Here is a 24,739-nt window from a genome sequence, read left to right as displayed (position 1 = left end):
AAAGCACTAATTCAGTACAACCCATTAGAAAGACCTGCAGTAATGAATATCCAGCAGTTTCCATCAACAATCCTCCACGTATGCTGCAAATGAGTATGTGTGCTGGGGACTGGAACTCTGAAGTTTTCTGTCCACTAGCTCTTTAGGCTTATTATCTTTTTACTGCTTTACCATGTAAGCTAAGGTTACTATCTTAATCCTTTACCTTTTGTAAATAGACTTGCTGCCAGTCGATGCCTTTGAAGAAAGGATGTTCTTTTACTTCTTGTGCACTGCAAAATAAAAGTAACTGAAGTCAACAAAATGAAGGGGCTTCTCAAATGTATTTGAAAAATATCAAGCCTTCAAAGGTCACATCTGTACCAGTCGAAAACATTGGCAAAAAGCTGTTTTCTTCAAGAAAAAGAACAATCCCTCTTCCTAAGTAAACAACAGAAGAGAAGACTTTCATGTGGAAACACTGGAAATAGAGCTGCAGGTCTGGCAAGCACTCGTTCCTGTGCTGTGATATTCCATCATTTCAAACAACAAACATCACTCCTCTGTTGTCAGATCCCATACACTGCTCCTAAAAAACAAACGTACCCCACACCACTCCACATCATACATCTTTTATGGCAAAATAAGCAACTACTCTAGACAGGCCTGAGGCTGAAAAGCAACCTCAGGTCATTATCACAGACAAAGGCTCCAGAGGAAATCCCCTCTGAGCCCCAGCCCCAGGTGTGACCATCAATTAAGCGTTGTCACACACAGCCAAGGGTTCCTCAACACTTATTTACTCCTCTCAGTCTCACACGAGGCACATGCTGGTTTTATAAATAGGTGATAAGAATAATTTCAGTTAACAGCTACAAGTAAGGTAGGGCTGGCAGGAGCAAATAGCGTTTTGTAGTCAATAAACAAAAGAATGCCCTTTTCCTCAAAATCATTAAATGAAACAGATACATTTGCAAATAGACAACCCCAAATGAAGCAAGTATTCACAGCTTTCCATGCTTGGTGGTTTTGGGATTGGGGTTTTTGTGTGTAATATGCTGATACCATTACAGATACAATACAAAGCAATAAATTTTCGCTATCAGTATGGCTGAGTCAAGTAACACGACTTCATGCCAAAACAGATCAGGCAAAGACACAAAAAACACAGAGGGATAAAACAGATGACCAGCACCCAATGTAAATGTGACTGCAGAGAACTCAGGGAAATCTTTAATGACAGAAATTGTGCAACAATTTGCCCAAACCAAAGGAAGATGAAATGCAACTCCATGCAACAGCATTTTTTCATGTTCTCTTTCCAAAACTAAAATCATCGCAACAGGAAGCAGATATTTATTTGGAATTCATTCATTCAATGACAGAGAAGTGCAAATTTTGAAAGGCAGCGGTCCAAGGAGAAGACAACACCTACCTCCTTCCTTGGCATCCAAGCCTCTTGCTAACATCCCGCTGCAGGAGCCCTTCCAAAAGCGACTTCAGTTCAGGAGAAAACGAATCTGGTAGCTCCACATTCTGTGAGAAAAAGAAATACAATAAGAGACATTTAATTACAGAAGTGTAAATACAGGTTTCTCACAAAGCAGGCTACATAGTTCCAGTTTTCAGAGGAAACGGGAGTTTAATAAACAAGAGGAATGTAAGTGCAGCTACGACCAGGATCCTTACCACGGTGAGCGTCATGCGGTCGATCTCGTGCTTATCTTTGGTTTTGTGCTGTCTGAAAGGACTGTGACTGTAGAAATAAGAAAATGCACTAATAAATGTAAAGCCATAACATAGCAGGTTATTTCAGCTATGGCAACCCCAGGAAAGGGTGTAGCATCCTTTTAGTCCTATTCTTCCACCTCATCAATCCTGCCCTGCAGAACAATAGAACAAGCAGTAAAATATTTAGCACTTACAATGGAAAATGAGCCTCTACACACTAACGTGCTGTGGCTGCCAGCTACCTCAAAAATATCAGGTGTTTCAAATGCCTTATGTCTCCCAAAAACCAGAACAGCTTCATCTAACAGGAAAATCTGGAACAATTACTGCATCGCAGCACAGATATTTAAAAACATGGATCTAGAACGGAGACTGAGTACGACCCACAGAACAAAGCAAGATCTTAGAGTAAGTAGATGAAATAGAAGATAATCACAGATATCACAACTACTTGGGAAGATATTTGATGGTATCTGGTTAAATTATCATCTTTATCACTTTCCCACTTTGTAATTCTGTTTTGAGTTTTTCCCTTTAGCTATAGCAGACCTCAGAATATTACAGATTTAGCATGCGGTACTTCAACAACAGCATGAAACAAAGCAGAAACATTTGAGATTTTTAAAATTAGATTTAGGATATATTCCCCATTTCTCTGTTTTCTTCAAAATCTCAAGGGAATGATATTTTTCAAAACTACCATGTTATTTACCTATCAATATATTAATTAGCTATTACAAAACATTTTGTCTTGCCACATGGCAGCATGTACCAGCTTGTTTCAACCGGAGACCTGCTGCTCCAGAGTTTTTTCCCTGTTACCCTCAAAAGCATTTCTGCTGAATGGATCTGATGACAGAGCAGAACTCCCATTTTTCTGGTTTTAAGCCCAACAGGTAAGAGTGAATGGCCAACGTCCCGTCTCATGTACCCCAACAATGGGGATCTGAGCAGATCAGGGAAGAAAAAGGACTCACTGGGGACTTCTGGGCAGATTTTATGCCACACTTTATTTGCACACTTACATTTAGTCTATTTTAATTATATAAGTATTAATGTTAGATTGATACAGCTTTATACTTAAATTCAGGAGCCACCTGCTTACCTTCCTTTGTACAGTGTCTGGGATAGAGGTAAGAGCTTATAATTAATTACATGCAAGGACACAGGATGATTTAACTAATGATCAATTTTACAGAGAAGCACTCTAAAAAGCTTAAGAGATTTTTTTTCTGTTTTGCCATTTACTCCGAGGATGTTATTTTCAACAAACACTTGTCAGTGTTATTGACTGGTCAGGTAAATCCTGTAGTCTTAATAAATTCTGCACAGCCACGTAAGTTTACAGATGAGGTACCAGTTGACAAAGCTGTAATTATCAAATACTCTTGTATTCCAACACAGTAACAAGCCAGAGTCAGGAAATGGAAACTTCCACACATTCTAACTTACTCAAACACTACAAAAGAGAAGACAAAGTATCATGTAAGAAGGGAACACTGCATCAGAGTTTCACCATAACAGCAGGTCTCAGACATAAAATGAAGCCCATCGTTTACCAGGGCTGCTAGTGTATTTAAGCAATGAATAATACCATATCATTTAAAACACTAGCAATTGCCAGGAGATGAGTAAATCGCCTATCAGTAGAAGTCAAAAGAGTGGACAGAGCGTCCACCTTCCTCACTACTCCACACCTGCAGCTGCTAAAGGAAGCAGAACTCGAGTTTTGTTTATTTTGGAGGCAAAAAATGCCCATTTCAGTCTTGCGTGCAGATTTGGTCTCAGTTGAAAAGATGTCACTAAGATATAATTTTAGGTAACATGTAATAGGTTACATATTAGTATTTCAAGGGACAAAGAATGACGAGGCCCAGGCTGAGAACACACGCAGAGAGGCCAGGAGCCCCCACTCACCCTCGCAGCAGTTTGAAGAGCATGCAGCCCAAGGAGAACCAGTCTGCGCTGCTGTCGTACGCCGTGCCCTTCTGGAGCACTTCAGGGGCCATGTACCCGTGGGTGCCTCTGAGGAGCGGAAAGAGACAAAACCTTCAGTACAACCAAATCAAATCGGTGCTTTCTCAATAAGATAATTAAAATAATCAATTTTAAATATTTTATTTTGGTTTTGCTTTGACAATACATACATATACATATTTTGTTTATCTACTGAGCAGGTACCTTAAAACAAACAACAACAGAAATGATTAGGCAAACACGGCTACAGCGAGATTTAGCATGAACTTTTTCAAGAAGCTACCGAATTGCAAATCTTTTAAGATATGGCAGGATGAAGCTTTGTTTTTGCATAAATTCTGAGACCAAATAAGGGCAAATGAGGACCCAAGAATGAAACATGCCAGATAAGATGTGGAATTCACGCACAACCAATGAACTTCAGATCCCAGTTATGACCTGATGCCAAGAGGCAAAAGGGAACAAAACCCGCCTCCAGTTCTGCAGAGATCCAGAAAGAGAAAGACACAATAAATCCTGGTTTTTAGTCAGTTTCAGAACATTTAATTATCCATTGAGGACAATTAAAACAATCTGGTACTTTAACTCAGGTTCTTATCTTCTCTGAACCGTGAATCATCTCGAAATCATGTGTCATCTCCCAGCCGTGCCTACACATCAGCTGCTGCAACTGTGCAGGAAAACAGGACGAGGAGACTGAAAAGTCGTCTTGGAGCACCCAGCGTGGCTGTGTTACAAAGCCAGCTCGTGCCACGCAAGTGCTATTTTTGTCCTTTAGGAAAAGTTGAATTATAAAGACACATAAAGGTGTTATTTAGCAACAATTCTATGTGCAGCAAAGCCCCATACACAACACTTACACACTAGCATGTGGCTTCTTCTTGGAGAAATCACAGGCCAGCCCGAGGTCTGATATCCTCACATGCCCATGTTCATCCAACAAGATATTTGCAGGCTAGAAATGCACGGACACGGAAAGGTTACGGATTGGTATTCTTCAGTTGACAGAACTACACATTCTCAGAACACAGTAACTCGTTCTCAAATATCAGTACTGCCCGGTAATAGGTAGTTGAGGCTGGGGTTTGTTTTTTATGTCAATATAACTGACACTTTCTAGATAAAATCTACATTGTAATGTAGTATCAACTCCAGGGGAGATAAAGAAATACTGACAAATAATAGAAGCGCAAAACCAGAAAACACATGAAAGATCAAATCTGTTTTGGCCTCGAGTTCCCATTGGTTTCAGAGCAACTGTCTCCTCCCAACACTCCTCTCCCAGAGCTCTCAGAAATACACTACTTTCTAAATTAACAGCATCATTAAGATGGTGAGATCAATGACACTCCACAGGATTTATTCTGACCCCAAGGAAGCATCTCCCAGGCCCGTTAAATTAGATAACAGCACAGATTAGATCTGTATCGAAAAATTATTAGTAAAACCAGCCAAAGATAAACAAATAATCTGTATTCTTCCCAAGAAAAGGTTTCAGGTCAGATACTTTGTTTAACTCATCGGTATCTGGGTTGTTCACTGCTCTCGAACGCCCAGCTGTGTGAACGCAGTCGCTGCATTAAACATTACCTTCAGGTCTCTGTATACAACAAAGCGATTGTGCATGTGTTCTAAACCCAGGATGATTTCAGTAGCATAAAACCTCATTTCTTTTTCAGAAAACACTCCGTGCTGGGAGAGGTGGTAGTGCAAATCGCCTCCTAAAATCAGAAGAGCAGAGATGCAATTAAAAGCACAGTAAAATCTTGCCTCATGGGCGGACAGCAGACATTCCAACCTGTGGAGCACACAGGAACCCAGACACACACTCTGCAAGTACACACAGCGACCATATACCTGAGACAGTTAATACAGAAACTTATCACTCAAACTCCGAGATAAAAATGCATTTACTTCATATACATTTGCACTCAGTGACTAATCCAGCAACTGAGGATTTTCACAGCAAGGAAAATGTGGCCACATACACAGGTTTCTGAATAACTGAATACATTTGCATATAGGACAGCCTGAGTTGGGAAGGACCTCAAAAGGTCACCTGGGCCAACATATTCAAATATTAACGCTGGGGAATGTTTTCACACTTTCCTAATCAAAGAACAGGCACATTACAGTGTCACTCTGTGAGCTAATCCACACCACCAGCACATCAAATCCTGAATACTCCTAGAAAATTGTTTCTGATCAAGCTACAAATTTAAAATAATCGGCCAGTTACTTGAATTTGATCTACAGTTTCTATTTTAATGAGAATCCTCACTTGCAAAACACCAGTCTGTGACTTAGAGGATATGGGCTTTATTTCTCAGTTGCATTTCCAGCTGTAGGTACAGATGTGCCCAACACCTCTCGATATGTCCCACAGGACCAGCCAGAGCTCAAGTCTAAGTCCCACCAGTGCTGAGCACCGTCAGCACATCAGGGCTCTGCAGCATCTTCCCTCTCTTACCTCTGCCAAGTTCTCTCTGTGTTCTCATCAGAGTTGCACTGAGGCTTCCAGATAGAATTTCTTCCCTTTGAGGAACGCTTCCCCCACCTATTTGCTTTGCAGAGCTCTTTACAGTAGCCCTTTTATTTTTATTCTGAACGCCGTGTCCCTGATCTCCTCATACATTTCTCTGCGTGACCATCATTTCCTTACACCTACAGCCTCGTTGGCCCTTTGATATATTTATTTAAATATGTTAATCTCATGAGGTATCAGAGATTTTCCAGTCTGTTCTAGCCATTCCCTGCTGTGGATAGTCTACCCCTCCTGCTCACAGGCTAGTGCTTCACACCTCAGATTATTTTCCCCTCATTCTCCTTATGATCTCAGCAAGTCCTCCTGCCAATATTTCTGTAATATTATAACATCATCATCTGCATGATCTTCACTTACCATTCATCAGGTCCAGAATGAAGCAGAGTTTGTCGGGGGTGTGGAAGGCATAGGTCATACACACTATGAAAGGACAGTCCTAGAAGGAAAGGAGCAAAGAGTCCATCTTATTAGCAAAATACTACTTAATTTTCTGAATCAACTGGTTAATTCAGAAGTGGCCAACCCCAGCAGTTCCCTGAGCTCCCTATTCAAAGTAATAGTTGTGAATGCCAAGATTTGAGGTGGATTAACAAAACTGATTACACAAACGTATGTGTAATCTGCACAGCTGTTATGATGTGTTTTGCAGAGACATCTGGATTCCCATTTAAATGACTAATTGTACTATGATGAACTTCCCAGTTCCATGTTGTTCCGGGCGGCACATAAATCCTGTCGCTGGGGAAGGCACGTGCCATTCAAACCTCACAGCTTATCTTCAGGAATGAAATCAATTGCCTTATTCTGCGCTTTCGAAGCTATTTAACTCTGCATATTCAAAATGCTCCAGCGTCTCTTTCAACAGCAGGTGTATCGAATGTGGATGGGTGGCATTTTGTACAAAATCTCTCTTTTCTAACTCTCTTTCAAACTGAGAATCTAAATTTTTAATTTCACATATAAAAGAACAAAGAAATAATTTCCATCCCTTTATCTATCCTTATGTTCAAGCCAAATGTGAATGAGACTCTGTGTTCAAGGAAATGCCTACACCTTGCTGTGTAGCGTCCCTAGGTTCTGGTTTAGGATTTGCCTTACAGGGGTATTTCTAATAGCAAAGGAAAATGTGCTGCTGGGTAGCAAGAAAAATAAAAAACCAAATCTTCTAGGGTCAAAACTGCCACCAGCTTTCCCTTCTGCACAAGGAGCACCCCACACGCCTATCGCAAGGCTGGAAAGCACCGAGGAGCGTCTGATTCACAATGTTTTCACTTGACAATTAAAGGGCACTATTTAGCAATTATAATTCTGTATTTCTGGGTAAGCCCTGAAAACCACCTCTCCATCTTTTAAAGTCAAATTTGCAGAAGACAAGGGCCACCGCAGCACAGGCAGCTCCGCAGCTGCCCACAAGCAGTGCAGCGCCAAGTCTCGGACTATCTGTGGGTTTAAGACAAGCCCATCTTGAAGGCCCGTCAGCCTGGGCTCCATGTGCACCAGAGGACGGTGAGGACACCGCACACACACCTAAAGACAAAACGATGCTGAATGCATCACAAGTGAGATTTTTAAAAAGACTCAAATAGAAATACTTGGAAAAGGAATATTTAAAAAATCCAAAGTGGGGGCAGGAAGAGAGAGAATGAATTACCTAAGAAAGGGAAACCTCCTCAAGCCTCTTTAGCTGAAATGCTTATTTCTGTAAGCACTCAAACTGAAAATTGCTTTTCCATTCCTATTCCAGACACATTGCTGGTATCAGGGGGAAAGCTCCAGGGAGGCTTAACTTTTGCATGTCATAGAACTGAACTGATGGAATATGTATCATATGTAACAGCTTTTATATTGTATTCAAAAAGAAAAAAAATAATAACAAATCAATGATACTTACTCCTGTACTGACAAGAGACAGCATAATTCTTTCATTTAAGGCTAATGTTTCTCCTTGCTTCATCTTGATTCTCTTCTTATCTAAACATTTCATTGCATACCTGAAAATAGTAACTGTTCAGAAAAAGCACCAGAAAAAATTTCCTCCTATACTCAGTATTATTCACTAGCAGTTATACCATGCACATTTACAGTATCCTGTAAGGAAGCTCTTTGAAGACTTAAACCTGGTACTAAAAACATCATTAGACACCAAACAAGAAAACCTCCAAAATCACACAGAATGAAAACATTTTCAACGGAAAACTCCTAATAGAAAAATGTGCTTTAACAAATAATTCTGCGTCCGAACAACCAGAGTGATATAGGAATTACATATCATACATCCACTTTTCAATATCGACAAGCAAGGATTTGCAGTGTGAGTTGAATAACAGAGACCCTATTACAGTTCCATTTAATTCTAACAAGTTTCAGTTCTACCAGGAAACTCATATCTTGAACACATGCTGAGTTTTATATTTTTTTAAGTTTTCTTTCTACTCAAAAAAGGTCAGATATGCACAAGAAAGCTTTTTCATTTTTTACCATCTGCATTACACAAAGCAATAACATTTTGTTCAAAAAAGAATGTTACCCTAACAACCATCAAACAAGAGCAGGATATAATACACTCAGGGTATTTTTCCAAGACGTGAGGTGAGCCTACCATCAGAGACCAGCTGCGAAGGACACCTGTGTTCCTCCATCGCTGCCTAGGCATGGGCAGCCACAGATTTTTAGGTCCTTTGGTTTAAAATACGCTCGGGCCGCGTTGCGGCACCGCACCAAGGCTCATCAGCCACCTGCGCCGCGCCGGCTCCGCGGGGAACCGGGGCTCGTGCCCCTGCGCCCTCGCCATGCAGTGCCAGGAGTGGGGGACAGGGAGCGTGAACATGCCGGAACGTTCAGGTTCCAAACCACGGAATGTATTCACAGCACGTGCTCTCGCCGAGGAGTTTGTAAACGATGACTATAAATGAGGTTCCACACGCTACCCTTTATTTCTGCTTTGCAAAGTGAGTGACTTGGGCCGTTTAGGGCTGGTGGAAATCAAGTATCTCATTTTTACAGCGAGTTGGGTGCTCCAAAAGCACCGCTACCCCTCCCGCTTTGGCCTGCTGTCTGCATTTGGGCCCCTACATCGGTGTCCTGGAGGGAGGGGAGGTGACAGGAGCCTCGGGTGCGGGGTTAGTGAGACACCGCTGGCGTTACCTTCGGGTGGCTTCCCAAGCTCCTGGCAGGCAAAGTGCGGCAGAGGCAGCCATCTAGAGCGGACGGGATCTGGATTAGGGATGGGTAAACAGGTCTGGATTAAGAAAGAACTAAAACCAAACCTCTACCCAGAAACTGAACCTCACCTAAAGTTTTGCTTCCAACTTGATAAAGGTTGGCTTTATCACACAGCACTTTCCTTTATGCTATTGATAACCGATCAAGGTGTCCTTTGAGTCCCTTGCTAGTCCCAAGGTTTATCCACCTCCTGCCAGAGCAAAACTCAGACATGACCATGACTGGGAATCTGAGAACTGCCTCTCCGGGGTGGAAACCTGCTTAGTGTGGCTCAAGCTAAATAAAATGTTTATTTCTGTACAGGAACAGATTAACGAATTACACGTGTTCAAAAAAATACCAAATCAAGAATAAAGACAGTATTCTTAGCAATAGTATTAATATGAATAGTCGCATTCACTGAAAAAATACTAAGCACGATAGCAACGCTAAGGTATCTTCCACTTGTTAGTAGCTCAAAAGTTTATGATTATTAAGTATGCCAAGCACACACAATTCCTGTGAAGCCAGCTGTGACCGCAGAGCCTCGGCACTGCACACATCGTGCTTACTTAGAAAAGTACATGTTTAAGGATAGTCCCTGGACTAAAATCGTTAGGAAAAGAGCAAGATGAAAGCGGGTTGGTAGAGTGTAAATAAATAAATAAATGGATAGATATCGAGAGCAATTTGTTAAATTGATGCCCGGATGTTTAAAACAGGACATAATGGGACAATTATGCCTAGAAAGCGAAATCTGATGATCAGAAGTGTGTGAATGGTAAGACAAGAAAAAAAAAACCAAACACAGAGAGTTGATCTCGGAATTCCCACCAAGAGCTCTGTCACACCCAAGTTCAACACTGCAACTATATCCTTCCAGACGTAAGCAAATATCACTGCTTTTGCCAGTGAAACGTGCTCGTCGGGGCAGGAATTTATGCAATGACAGAAATCTGGAATGCCACGTTCAGGGCGAGGAGGCCAAGGTCCCGGCCCCACGGCAGCACCAGCGCCTGATGCGCTTTGTCGCGGGAAGAGCAACCTTGGCAGATGAGGAACCACCTCACCCGGCCCCGCAGCTGCCGCTTCGCTCTGCACCACCCGGCTCGCACCCGGGACACCAGTTCACCACACTCTTAATCTTAAACACGTGCAGTCTCTGTTAATTCTGACGAGAGCATTTAAACGAAGGATGTGCTTAAAAGCTCGGCCAGACTGAAGCTCCACTGCATGGCAGGATCAAATATCACTGAGCTTAAAGATGATCCAGAAATCAGAACCTCTGGGGATGAAATGTAATTACAAAGAACTACACAGTAATGCAATGCTGCTTTCCAGTGATTTTGTAAGAAATGATTGGAAGGATTTCCTTACTCGGTCAGAGTTTACTATTACCTCTAAAATAAAGTGTGTGTATACTCACATTTTTCCAGTGTCTGCTTTTCTGCAACCATACACTTCGCCAAATCCCCCTCTTCCTATTATTCTATGCACACTAAAATCATTCATGGTCAGCTGTAAACGCAAAAAAAAAACAAAGCGAAACCAGACGTCATTTTTCAGTATTAAGAAATCTTACTGTAAAAACATCTGAATAATCTATTAATGCGTTAAGATACTTAAGTACTGTAATTCATACAGCATTTATTGTTTTGGAAAAAGGAGCCCCGGACTGTTTATATTCCAGAGGACTCGTAGCACGACAGTTCAACCAGATGCATGAGGCTGTTGGTGACAAGGGCTGATGGGCTCATTGATCAGGCAGGAGGAGGAGGAGGCTGTTTGACAGAAAACTTCATACTGGAGCAGGACAGAGGGAAGGGGTGTGGGGAAAACCCCAAAACCAGGGGGGACAAAGGGGACAGATGGGGATGGGGCAATTCCGGCTCAGTTCCCTTCAGCCACTATAAAACCCAAAAAGCAATTAATCAAGAGAGGCAGAAGGGACACCCAGAAAGGAATCGTGAGGATTGTACATCTAACTAGAGGAGCAGATCAGTAACATTCACCATACGCCTTTTCAGAAGCAAGTATTCAAATTGAACATTTTCATCCTTTGACAAGATAAATATACTTGTAAGTACTTACATGAATATTTAGTTCTACGTTTTTCCATTGACAAAATCTAGTAAACTTGTCACTGTGGGAAAAAATGTTTAAAAGTTGTCTGAGACTATTGTGCAAAGTGTTATAGGAAATGACAAGATTCTGATAATATTATTTAAAATAAAGTTTGCGCTAGGGCGTGTTGTGCTATTTAGTAAATGACAGTCTGCCTTTCAAACAATTGTAATCTCACCCCCACCGAGTAAAACAATTACTAGCCAGTGCACACTTAATATTTTACATCCTTCTAAGAGAAGGATATCAGATAACCTTACCCTGTAATTGTAAGTGCTCAGTATGGCCTCACATCACTCTCGCAGACGGTTTTAAATTTTTAAAAACAATTAAGTTTGGAACTAAAAAACATTTAAATTACAGAAAGATAATTATAAGAAAACAGAGGTGGCTCGATTTCTGTTAATGAACCTCTGTATACCCCAAGGAACATTTTAAACTCATTTTATCTTAAAATAGGAAAAACAACAATAATACCGCAAGCTGTCGCCAAAAAAAGCCTTTCTCGTTTCTACATAAATAATTAAGTATTTCTTTTCAGAGTAAGAAATAATAGTTCTACAGAGGCATTTTTACTATTCCTTCAGTCTGGCTGCATCCCCCCACCAGCCTATAGAATATTATAATATGCACACAGAACATTATAATATGCATACAGAATATCTGGCCGTTGCTGGATGAGCCGCACTGCACAGACCAAGGGCTGTGCCCTCATCCTTATTACACCTTTTCTGCTAACTGCAAGGTGTCCAGACCTCAACCAAGGGACCCGGCTTCCTGCTCCGTTAGGTAGAAAGTTCAGATAATATGTCGCCTTCATACCTTTCCATAAATTTCTGAAATATTTTCCCTCGAAGACTATCACATATTTCTTCTATATATGGCTAAAAAGGGTTAAGGAACACAGTTAGTATTTCAGCATACAATAAACTGATGATGCAATACTGCCCATTACATATAACTCACACTATGTAACTGTGCTTTCCTTGTGGAAGGCTCAGTGAAGCATTCAAGCTACACTGAGCTTTTGGAATTTGAGCAGGTGCCCTGAAGTCAAACACAAAGTATTTTCATGAGTTAGAAAACCTTAAATGTTTGCTGGGCAGGAACTGTATGAAATCTGTGTATAGGACCCGTCTGTGGGCAACACATTTGACAAAACAGCCACAGCACATTTTGTTTTTCAAATATACTTAAATACAGCACGCACGCAGCCACCTCAAACCCCAGTCCAATTAACGCCGAGAGATAACTCGAGCAACGTCGTTATCAATTTGTCACTTCGCCTAATTGCAGCGTTAAAAACAGTTCACTCAGCAGCAAGAAAAATCAAGCAGGGGCAATCTTCACATTTTTGCGATATATAAAAATAGGTAAGATTATCATCAAAGACATTTAAGCTTATAAACACACTCATTACTGATGAGGTTCATTATCTGCAAAACCAGACTAATGCACCCTGTGTATTTCTGAACTTCTTGTCTTGTGTCAATGTGTATTAGGGCTGTAACAACAGAAATATTTCACCTCTCGCTTCTTTATCTTCCCAAGTAAATAACATCACAAAAGATGTATAATTTCACAAATCAGCCAGGATACCATTTATTTTTCTATTCCAATGCAGGATATGCAAATCCCACACTTTCTTTTCCCAATTTAGAATTTGTGAAGGTTTAAAAAAGCTTTCATAAATGTGCTTTAAAATACTTCAGATAAGAATAGCAATTTGTCATTTTTATTTGACTTAGAAAAGCATTCTAATGCCACTATTACAGCAAAGAATATGTCACCAATACCGTTTTATTCTGTTTCCTTAAATAATATGCACAAAGTCACTTACTGTCAAACAGGTGAAGAAAGTTGAACATTCAGACTGTCTGAGCTCACCTGAAAAAGGCTGGCTGGCACTTGTTTCTTGGCTAAATGTGATTGTACGTGATCTACAGCTTGTTTCGAGAAAGGCTTTTGAAGAAGAAAAAGAAAGATTTCAAACAGCTGGAAATGTCAGAGGGTTCACTGAAACTCTACAGTGCTGTTGCTCCTCTAACCATACAGAAAACACACATACTTCAGCACAAATGGAATAGAGCTTCTCCTAAGTATATTATTGCAAAACATGCAGTAAAACAATTATTGTAAAGCAGGAAGGCAGGAGAGGGGAAGATGAGGAGCAGAGAGGTGAAGATAAAGGGCTAGATGATGCTCCTCATGAAAAATCCCATATACAGGGATGGCTCCAGAGACAGATGTTGACAAGGACTTTTTATCATGACTTTACTTAACAAAATACTCCTTAAACCCTTCATCCAAAGCCCCATCCCACCAGGGTAAAACACCCAGAGAGCTACCGACAGCTCACGATTCTGTGAGTTTGCAGGGCAAGGCTGTTGCTGGGTTGTGGGGAGGGTTGGTTAATGTATGTATACACGTATATGAATACAGACACACAAACTGCACTCATCTTCTCTTCTTTTTAAAATAGAGATTTAGTTTAAAGCAATATAAACCAGATAAACCTCCAAATATTTCCTTCGCGTACCATGCTTAATAAAAATTGGCACGCACCGCTAATCTTTACACCTCATCACTGCAAAAAAAGCAAGAAGCACGCTGAATTCAGTCCAACCCCGTCCTGCGGACTGCGAACTGAAATCCACAGCACTACAAGTATTTGCAGCAAGAGTTGCTTCAGCAGTAGCCTCAACTGTACTTTCTGAATGCAGCAGCAGTTATTTTGAAGGTGTGGGATGTGGGGGATACACACGTGTGAACAGGACAGCAGCTCCTTCATTATGTATGTGTCATAAATATGCCGACTGCGACTCAGACGCTCCTCCTCAGAATCCAGTTTCTCATACTCTTTTATCTGCAATGCAAGAGAGAAGGATCCATCAGGTGCGCGCATTTCTAACGATTTCTTACTCATTTGGTAAAAACGCGCTTTTGGTTGAAGTTTTATTTCACTTTATTCTTTCCTTATTTAAGACTTAAAGAAAAAACATCTGCAATACCATAGTTACAGCTGACCTTAGATTTCCCTCCTATCTTAGAACTTTTATGCAGGAAGACCCGTTTGCTTTAAACTGTTTTCTACGATTTGGGAAGGACTGAGCTAAGGCAGCGATTCTGCAGGTTTCCTTCCCTTCTGCACTGCTCTTGCTCCTCTGACCCTCACGAGCATTGACCCTTTTCCCAGGTTATTTCCCTCCGTGCTCTGACCTATCCCCTGCACACCAAAACGTGTTCCTTTCCAAGCTCCAGGGCCTGCAGAAGGGTTGTAACATTAGACAGGCAGCATGGCCACGGCCTCAGCGTCCTGCTCCAGGGCCACTACAGCAGGGACGCACAGATGTCCAAGAAAAAATTAAAAGCACATTTCAATATGTCCACACGGCTCAGCTACATGTTGAATTTGAATCCTAAAGGTGGCTCAAAAGACAGTTTAATGGAATATATCAAGTTTATTCAGGTGTGCTATAGGAGGTCCAGGTGAAGACACAGCAATTCCACAGGGGTAATTTCAGAATAAAACAGGAAATCAGTTCCATCAAAAAAAACACCCTCACCAAGTCTAAGTGTCCTTTGGAGTGTATTTTGGGAAAGAGTTCTTCCAGGACTGACAGAATGTAAAAACCACACAAGATCTCTAGGGAAAAGTCTCAGCTCTCACTGCTGGACCTTTTCAGCATCACTTGCTCTGCATCCCTGCGCCAGCTCCAGACAAGCAGAGCAGCATCAGCCGCAGCTGGGACTCGTTCCGCGCCGCTGGAGGAGGCGCAGGCCAGGTCAGCGCTGCCTGTGCCCACAACGAACCCTGCCCAGGGATGAGCTGGCTCGTCCCTATCCAGCAGGATGGGACAGCGACAGGGACAGCTCCTGCAGACACATTCACAGAGCAGTCCCCGGGCCAACAGCCAGCACACTGTGAAGACTGTGAACAGTGAAGACTTCTAAAGACATGTTTTGCCTCTACGGCACAATGTATTTCCCCCGCCTTCATTCAGATGTTGCTCCTTTGACAGGATGAGCTGTACTCAACAACTCTTGAGCGTGGCTCCTCGTGACCCAGACCGATTTATCTTTGAAGGTGGGACACCGTAATTAAACTCAGTGTTTTTCTAGCTGTCGTCCTCTTGTTTGCTGACTATGATAAGGTAACAGTTCTGTCACTATTTGCCATCTGTGAATACTTCCCCCTTGGTATCAATTTATAATTAAAATGATTCAAAACATCTTTGCCAAAGAAACCTTTTTTAATTAATGTGATACTGCAAAATAATTAGATGTACAGGAGAAAGTCTGACGTACATCACACTGTCTTACTTGAATGCAACCTCCTGCCCTTCTATATTTATGTTATTAAACCATCTGGGGGGCTCCTGCAACAGCCCCCACAGACACCAGCTCAGCGTCTCCCCCACCTGCCCTTACAGAGGGATTTTTAACCTAAGCCCCTTTCTTTTGCAGAGCTTTGGAGCAAAGGACAGCGGGTGACTAAGTCCCCCCAGAGCAGAACACCCCCTGGTGACACAATGGGACACACATGCACCTGACGTGTTCACAGCCTGATTTTATACGTGTGTTAAACAGAACATCACTGCACCATGTCAAAGAACCACAGCGACAGGCAGAGGCAGGAGTGTCACCATCCCCAAACGTGACTCGTCTCTGCCCGCAGTGCTGCTCGGACCCGGGATAACAAACCGAGTCAGTGTGAATTTCAGTGTTTCCCTGGCAAACTCAGCTCACCTCAAGAAAATTGTCTGACAAAGTATCCGTTCAGAAATTAAAATGAGAACACATTAGTTTTCAAGCATCTAGAAGATTTTATGGTTTTTTTTTTCCCCCAAACCAATCTGGATGAATCACTCATCCAGTTAAATGCTTGATCGTGACTTAAGCTGCAGCAATGTGAAACCCCTGGAGTACGGAGCCCTTCTATATCCAGCGATTTCTAATGGAGCGATATACTCAAATTTTCTACATCTAATAAATGCAGTAAGTAAATCAAATACATATATATATATATAAAAAGAAAAGCTTCTGAACCTGGTATGTCACAGAAGAAAACACAATGAACCTCTCTTTAAACATCTTTAATGGGATTTTTTGAAAAGTACATGACAAAGCATTTAAATTCTTTTTAAGCGACACTTCATTAATAACCTAAAAATACAATTTTGAATTGTTTCAGAGATCGAGGGGCACCTAAAAATATCTTGCTAAACAATCTGTTGCAACATGCCTTTTTGATTACTTATGACAGCGATATCTTCGGTATATAAAAAAGATGCAAACGACAGAAAAAGATAGTATCTAATTGAGTGAGGGAACTGTATATTGCTAAGGATTTATCTCCAAACTGATAACGGGCTTGGCCTATTTTGTGCTGTTAGCCCACTAGCAAGAAAAAAATTAAACCATCAGCTTCAGAGTGATGCAGACAAAAGGTTATCTCAGGCTGCATTTCTAATTAATCCTGAGCAATGCAGGCTGCCTTTGAAAATGACGTGTGCGTGTGTTTAACTGAAACCAGCACCTATGGTAGGATTAACTGCAGGTTTATATTTAGAGTCACGAACATGACAAGGAATGAATGGAGCGATAAGACTCGAGCAGGGGAGGGCTGGCTGCCGGAATATTGCTGCTCCTGGGTGCACGCCCGCCTTGGGTACCGCGTCCATCAGCTTCTTCATTAATCATCTCATGACAATGGAGCACAACTGACCTTATTGATCTAGACCCATCTCTGGTATCGCTCTCCTGCAGCATTTGAGGGCATTTCTGTTCCCTTCTGTGAGGGAGGGACACAGAGGCCCCACAGGCTCGCTCCAGTGGGTGACATCAGGTGTCACCAGTGACCCCCACAGCACCAGCCACAGGGACAAAGACACAACCTGCACCTGGAATCACACTCCAACTTCTGCTCTTCCCAATAGCATAACAGAAAATTGCTTATTTCAGGCTTTCTGCCTTTAAGGAAAATCTTCACTATATGCAACAGATCTGAATCCATGTCTCACATCAGCTACAATAATGAAAAGCGCTGGTGTTGCTTGCAGGGCTTTCAGAAAGAAGGAATCCACTGTTGTGATTCCATCGAGAGCTGGCAAACGTTCCTTACCTTAACTTCATCTCCATTTTGTAGCAGCACTAAGATTAACCATCATTCTCACAAGTAAAGAGCAAAAGCTTATCCCATTTCTCAAGGACTTAAGGTATCAGAAATATTTAACAAGCAGAGATTGAGATGGACCTAATTTCAACTCATTTCTTATAAATATTTCAAACGAACCATAGTCAAACAGTGTACCTTATGGCAGAAAGCATTCATAAACCTAAAGATATTTTAATTTCTATTAGTATTCTTCCCCTTTCCATCATTCTCTCAGTATTTTCCAAGTTACCTCCTGACACATTAATGTAGTGAATTAAGATTTGATTAAGTGGCTGCTCAGGTAACTCTCTTCCATTGTTTTGTTTTTGATGTATTATGCCTCAAAACTAAACATGCTTAACTCCCGAAGGACAAAAACTATGACAGTAGCCTTTAAAACGCTTTGTCGTTTACATTTAATAAAAAGACAAGATTTCAGTATATGCAAACAAAAGCACTGTTAGAAGTTGAGCTAAGTAGATTTTTCCCTGCAAATACTCCATTTTCTAAATTTTAAACATTTGACTAGTAAGAGGGCAAAAAAAATCATCTACGCTACTCTCGTAGCATACACTGTAAGAGTCAGAGTCCTGTACCAAATTACCAACAGTTACATTGCTGGTTTTAAAGTCTCTTGAACTTCTTTAAAATGATAGTTTCGGCTCTTTGACATGCAATTCTTATTATATAAAATAGTGTCTCTTATGAATCAACCACTCCACTCTGAAGCTGAAGTGACTGAGAACAACACCCTTGTGCATCTCTCTGGCCACTGCAGCAGCGCCTGTGCCAGGGCCAGGGAGGGACCATCTACCCCAGTCACCTCAGCCCAGTCAGCCCAGCCTGCCTTCCTCAGCACAGACCCAAAACTCAACCAACGGCCACTCACCTCTTCGTAAAACTTCAGCTGAGGGACGGCTTCATCAATCTCATTCATGCAATAGTCTTTAAAAAGCAAAAATCCTGGGAAAAGTAAAATAAATAAATCAATCAATCAGAAAAAAGGTCTCATTACTGCGATAACTAGTAAAAAAGGATACAAACCCGTCCGGGTACTATCACGCATTGGATACACCGGTTAAGTCTCCCTGACTGTCAGGCATCTCCGCAGCGTTGGGAACAGAAAAGGACCATAAACCTCCCTCACCTCCCATTGCTATATTAAACAAATTTCAGTTTCTCCTGCTGAGAATTTTATGAGATGTTTACATAACGCACCAAAATATCCCATTCCTCTTCACGGATCAGATTGTGTTTCTTTTTTTTCCAGAGTAAAACCCAGATAGTATTCACATTTTGGTTTCCTGAAACAGATTTACCTACTTTTTATTGATGAAAAGCAACCTCTTCTGCATTCTGATTTTAGAATTACTGGTTAATGTTACCTCTAATAGTTTTTATAGCACAATAAATTACATCAGGGTCTTTATAGCTTCTTTGCGAGTAATTTAAAGCATGACCTCTGCAGCCTGCTGATGAGTATTTTCCATTATAACCGTTTTAATGCTTCACCTCATGAAGCATCGTCTCCGCGTTCACCCAGCTGGTGCCTGCTGCCCGTTTGCTTTACCTGAGCATCTGTTGTCTCAGCTAATAATTGTCTGAGTTATCTGAACCTGCTTTCAGTCCACTGCAGCAGGCAATACCTTTCCTTATTTAGAATGACTGCGTGCGCATTGAAATCTCACCCAGCTTCTGGAGGTGAGACCACAGAAATGTAAACGAAAATCCCAAAGGCAGCGCAAGGAGGCGGAGCGGCCGACTGGGAACCGCTCCATCCCGCTCCCAACCGCAGCGGAGAAAATGCCCCTTTTCAACTTAAAATATATATATACACAAGAGACTTAATTATTTTTTAATTAAGATGCCATTGTAATTTGCACTTACAGCAAAATTATATCACCGACAAAAGTTGCATATCACAGAAGGCTCAACTAAGAAAGAATACAACCGCCTACAGCACCCCATGCTTTCCAGAGCGTATGATTTTTAAAACAAATGCAAAACTCACTTCATGTGCTACATAATCATTTCATTGTAGTTGTACAGGAGAGCATTTAACTGTCAGCTATGAACATCATGACCTTTGAACTCACTGTCAGCTAATTTTATCAAAGACTTAAATAAAAAAACAACCCAACCAACTACTCAGAGCAAACCCGCCAGTTGCAGCAGACAAAGCAACACTAATCAGGCAAATATAAGCTTTAATTTCTGTATAATGAAAACATATATCAGCTTCTTGGTAGCCCCTCTAGCTGTATCTGGATCCCAATCGAAATTTCCTATTGGAAGAGCTTGCTTTCCTGAGGTCCCTGGATTTATTCAGTCACAATCAGATAGAGAAAAGAGATTATGACCAGACAACTCCTATACTTCACTTGACTCATTTAGCTACGTAGGATGATACTTAGAAAATTACTGAAACTGGGTTTTGTTCTCTAAATAAGGACAGAAATCTAATTAAGAGATTCTCTTATGAGATTCTCCAAACCTGCTCATCATTCTCAAAGAGAATCATTCTTGAAATATTTTATAAACAAGTGTGCTTTTTGGAAAACAAACAAACAAACCAACCCCAAGTTTTCTATTTCTTAAAAGCAATTTGCAATTAGAACGCTTCTCCCCTCCCCTTTTCTTTTTGTTAAGGGCTTGTGCCAAAACCAGCCAAAAAAGTCGCTCATGTCCACACCCCCACAAGCAGCATCTCCAAATGTGGAACAAACCCGGGGTTGGGAACACGACCCATCACTCACGGAACGGAACCCAACTCATGAACAAAACAGCAGCACCAAGCAAAATAATGCCGAATTGACTGAACTTTTATTTGCACAACGCACCAAAGAAGATTACAGCCGTGTAATTAAGAGACTGAAGAGCGGCACAACCAGCGATGAACACACTGAAAGAAAAATCCTTGGCATGGTCCCAGCGACTGGCGGGTTCCCAACAAAACCCACAAACAACAACAACACAACCACACAAAGACAACTGTGGGAGGAGCGTAAAAATATACCAACGCTAATTTGCAACCATGCCGTGCCAAACATTTTAGGTCTATTTAATGTTTTCCAAACTTTTTAATGCAATGATGGCAGAGGAAGAACAGGCTCCCAAGAGCACAGCTCACAGGGCACCCCAGCTCTTCTATAAGCTGCACTGCTGGGCAAAAAACTAGAGACGTCCAAACCAAGAAGTCAGAAACTTGTACAGATTATTAATACGGTCTTATTAAGTTACAGTCCTATCAATTAATACCAAGAAAATGCCGCTGGTCAGGTTATACATTGCAAGAGGGGGAAAAAAAACCCCAAAACACTTGAAGAGGTCAGTAGCATCCCAGAAGAATATTACATTACCCCAGTACTTGGGGAGTGTTTAGTGCATAAATTAAAGCACCAGCTTTCCTCGACTATTCATCATTGTCTTTTCAGAAAAAATACATTTCCCATTAATAAACACTGTTTGATGCCAGTTAAGTTGTAACAAAAGTAGATATTTCTAGTTTCCTTTTGAAGAACCTATGGCCTGGCAGCATTTATGTGCACACATTAAAATACACTGTATACACACACACAGCTTGTGTAGTCAGCCAAAACCCAGGATTTCACACGGACTAACTTCCCTTAACAGAAAAGTTTCTGGTATTATTTTTTTAAAGATATGCTCCAAACCATAAGCAGGATTTTGTACCATAAGCTTTCCAAGCAAGGGTTTAGATTTTGTGTGTAAATTCTTCATTTAAGAAGTCCTGTTCTCCAATTTTCACCTTTTTTTGAATGATTTGCCTCAAACCATCACCTCTTTTACAGCACAACTGCAAATGCGGGTAGGAGACACTTGAAATCTTGTCCTGAATTCAAACAAATCCAATTCCAGCTTCATGTTCTCCATACTGGAAGTGTTTCTGGTTCAACCTCCCATTATATCACCAGATTCTGCACTTCCACTGCAGCACAAAGGAAATCTCTTCTCCTCCTGATGTTCTTAGATTGAGTGAAAAATTATTAGCCAGGAACCGCAGCTCTCGGATAATAGCAAAACTAATTGACAGACACAGCATTGAATAAGTGACGGGAGTTGTAAGAAGTTCAAGGAGAGCTGACAAAAAGCACAATACTCACAGTTAACTACACACAGAAAAATAAGACCCAAGAACAGAAAGCAGGAATTAAAAAAATGATAGCGTTAAGTAACAGATAAAAGGAACCAGCAATTATTTATGAAATAAAGATGCTGACAGCTTTTGCTTTAAAGATTTCTTCCAGACTATATAATTTCTGCAACAACCAGATCACTAGTTGATAAGGGTAGGGGGGGAACTAAAAAGCTTTCTTCTGGTGACGCCAAAGCAATGGATGATCTCAACAGAACACGCATGTGAGCGCCAGACAGCACCCAGATCCAAACCTCTGCTCGCCCAGGTCATGGACAAGAGTTTTTTCACATTATCTTTTTAATAAACAATCCTGTACAGCCAAGTTTGCCAAATGCCATTAATTGCACTAACTCCAGCTACCAAGACAAAATGTCTTTTGGTGATGGATTAAGCCGACCCCTGATGTTTGCAGCTCGGTCTGAACGGGACGTTTGTCACCAAGTGAGGACGGGGAGACGCGGGAGCACTGAACGAGTGATGGAAACATTCCCAGGGCTTGTCCCCAACCAGACCAGGTCCCCTTCATAAGCTTGGAGGGGTCAAGGAGGGATTAAGGTAACCCATCCCTTAAAAAACTACATAATATTTCCTTCACTATTTATGTCAAATAATTCTGGTTTTCTAACATGATTTCAGAAATTCTGCAGATGCCCTGGTCTGATGCAAACCCAGGTCTCTGCTCCCAAGGGACAAGCGCCAAGACAAGACGAAACGGCCTCAAGTTGCGCCAGGGGAGGTTGAGGTTGGATCTGGGGAACAATTTCTTCCCCAAAGGGCTGTGGGGCATTGGAACAAGCTGCCCAGGGCAGTGCTGGAGTCACCATCCCTGGAGGGTTGGACAGACCAGAGATGAGATGCAAAGCAGAACCTTCTCTTACAGTTTTGATAAAGAAATGCTGCCCTTTCCACTTGCAGAGATTAAAGCTGACTTCTCATTTGACAGTTACTTGTAATTTTCCTGCCCTAACCCTATCAGTGTTATTAAAGCAGGATGCGCCAGCCAGCCCTCGGCCTCCTCCTGCCGTCTAAAGGTCACCTCTGCATTCCTAACGCCGAATCTCGATCCTCACAACGATGGCAATTAACTAGGAGCAAGGAATAATAAATTAAAAGAATAAAGAGGAACTCCATAATAAAACAAACCTCAGAGAAAACTACTTATCTAACTCGAATTTTATTAGTATCTGATTCAAATATCCTTTCAACAGGAGTAAATAAAAATCTTATTAAAACAAACAGAAGTGACTAGGTAGGACAACAGAGCTAAAAATAGACACATTTAGGACTGATGTCAGTGTTCACAATGCCACTGACTGAAAGGAAGCTGCATTTATTTACAGCAGCCCTGAATGTGGTCCAAAATGCTGATGTAGACTCTTTCCAGTAGGCAAAATAGCAAATCAGAAAACAAAAATACCAAGCTGCTTCCAAATCCTAACTAAACGTGCTGTGTATAAATATGGAATAATGACAAACAAATCAGTAGCGATGTCTGCACCAGCATCAGCACCAGCTCCTTCTTGGCTTCTCTGCTAGAAAATGACCATTCCTCCCAATATGTCATCTCATGTTTTGTCCCATTTTATTTTATTTGTCTCAAGTTACATAACAAATCCACCATCAGTACCAATAACAGAGCCGGGTCTTAGACACAGAAAGTTCAGAATAGAGGTTTGTTATTAAACCATATAAAAACTGCCATTCAAACCAGCCTGCAGGTGTTACAGAATACCCAGGCAAGTTCAAAATCATGTTCTGTACAGCACACACACACAGTTGCCATAGCACGGGATAATAAAGAGCATCTAAAAGCTCCAGAATTGAGAGAACCACTGATTTCCTTGCTCAGGAAGAAAGAGACTTGCTACTACTGGGGCAAACCCATGTGCGTAGGAACCACAGCTCTGGCGAGGTACAATGCCACAAAAATCCTCGCAGCCCAGAAGGCACCACAGATTTCACTGCTTTCCTTTCCAATCAGTAGTTATTTGTCCTTAGCCTGTTTTTCCTAAAAAAAAAAATATAAATACATCATAACAAATTAACATATACCTTTGCATAAAAAGCAGCGTAAAAGAGCAAATCGTATTTCACAGGACAAGACTTGCATACAACGGTGAGGAGCACAGAACAATTTCCCTAGAATAGAATCAAACTGAGCTCAAAATTAGCCTGCAAGTTGCCAGGCAGCTTGTTTAATGACGTCTGTAAATCATTATATGAACATAAACTTTGGCTAAAAGGTTTCAAAGTGCCTTCAAATGAACTCCTTATTCCCAGGGGTATTTTCCATTAGCTTTTCACCAGTGAAATCACGAACACTTGTTAAAACTTGGTCCCCAATACCTGTGTGTGCCCTGGATGCCACATGAGGAGTGGCAGCCCTAGACAGACCCGACGGAGAAATATTCCTCGATTCTGTGTCAGTCATCCATCTAGGGTCACGCATAAAGGATCTGAAGCGGCTCATAGACTGACCCATGGAGAGCATTCAGTTATTATTGTGCTCCAAAGGCCCGAGAGCAGCTTGGGTCACAGAAGCTACATTTCCAAAAGCAAAGGGTTGCATGACAAACCCCTTCCAGCTCTGCCGGGAGCTCAGCGCCTTCAAAGAGCAGGACCGGCGGCTGTCACAGTGTCAAGTGGAGGCACAATTCAAATGATAAAAGGATTTCTAAGGAAAAGAAGAACGTGCTCTATTTTTAACGCTGAGATGTAAATCATTAAAAATAAAAAAGTGATGTCTGTGCTTCACCCACTGCAATTGCCACCAGATCCTTGCCTCAAAAAAACCCTCAGCATGTATCAGCCTAAGAGTCTCATGAAATATACCTCTGAATATTGAGCATGCAATACATCATTTTTG

At 41.4% G+C, this 24,739-nt stretch overlaps 1 protein-coding gene across 1 annotated transcript in view; it reads right to left on the bottom strand.

The window, feature by feature from the left end:
• The window catches only part of GRK3 (G protein-coupled receptor kinase 3), a gene marked incomplete at its 5' end in the record, with an annotated part of 54,868 nt that overhangs the window by 6,000 nt on the left and 24,129 nt on the right, over window positions 1–24,739 (bottom strand). The window contains 14 exons of the mRNA XM_080355214.1: window positions 206–272; window positions 1,415–1,515; window positions 1,669–1,735; window positions 3,628–3,735; window positions 4,548–4,642; window positions 5,278–5,408; window positions 6,590–6,668; window positions 8,124–8,223; window positions 10,860–10,951; window positions 11,525–11,576; window positions 12,380–12,441; window positions 13,445–13,519; window positions 14,322–14,423; window positions 18,604–18,677. Of these exons, the coding sequence (XP_080211340.1) occupies window positions 206–272; window positions 1,415–1,515; window positions 1,669–1,735; window positions 3,628–3,735; window positions 4,548–4,642; window positions 5,278–5,408; window positions 6,590–6,668; window positions 8,124–8,223; window positions 10,860–10,951; window positions 11,525–11,576; window positions 12,380–12,441; window positions 13,445–13,519; window positions 14,322–14,423; window positions 18,604–18,677 (1,205 nt within the window). The remainder of the gene's footprint in view (window positions 1–205; window positions 273–1,414; window positions 1,516–1,668; window positions 1,736–3,627; window positions 3,736–4,547; window positions 4,643–5,277; window positions 5,409–6,589; window positions 6,669–8,123; window positions 8,224–10,859; window positions 10,952–11,524; window positions 11,577–12,379; window positions 12,442–13,444; window positions 13,520–14,321; window positions 14,424–18,603; window positions 18,678–24,739) is intronic.

Source organism: Nesoenas mayeri (genome assembly GCF_963082525.1).
Source record: "Nesoenas mayeri genome assembly, chromosome: 17".
Taxonomy (NCBI): domain Eukaryota; kingdom Metazoa; phylum Chordata; class Aves; order Columbiformes; family Columbidae; genus Nesoenas; species Nesoenas mayeri.
The sequence above is the reverse complement of the archived record's forward strand: the minus strand, read 5'-3'. Positions and strand labels throughout refer to the sequence as shown.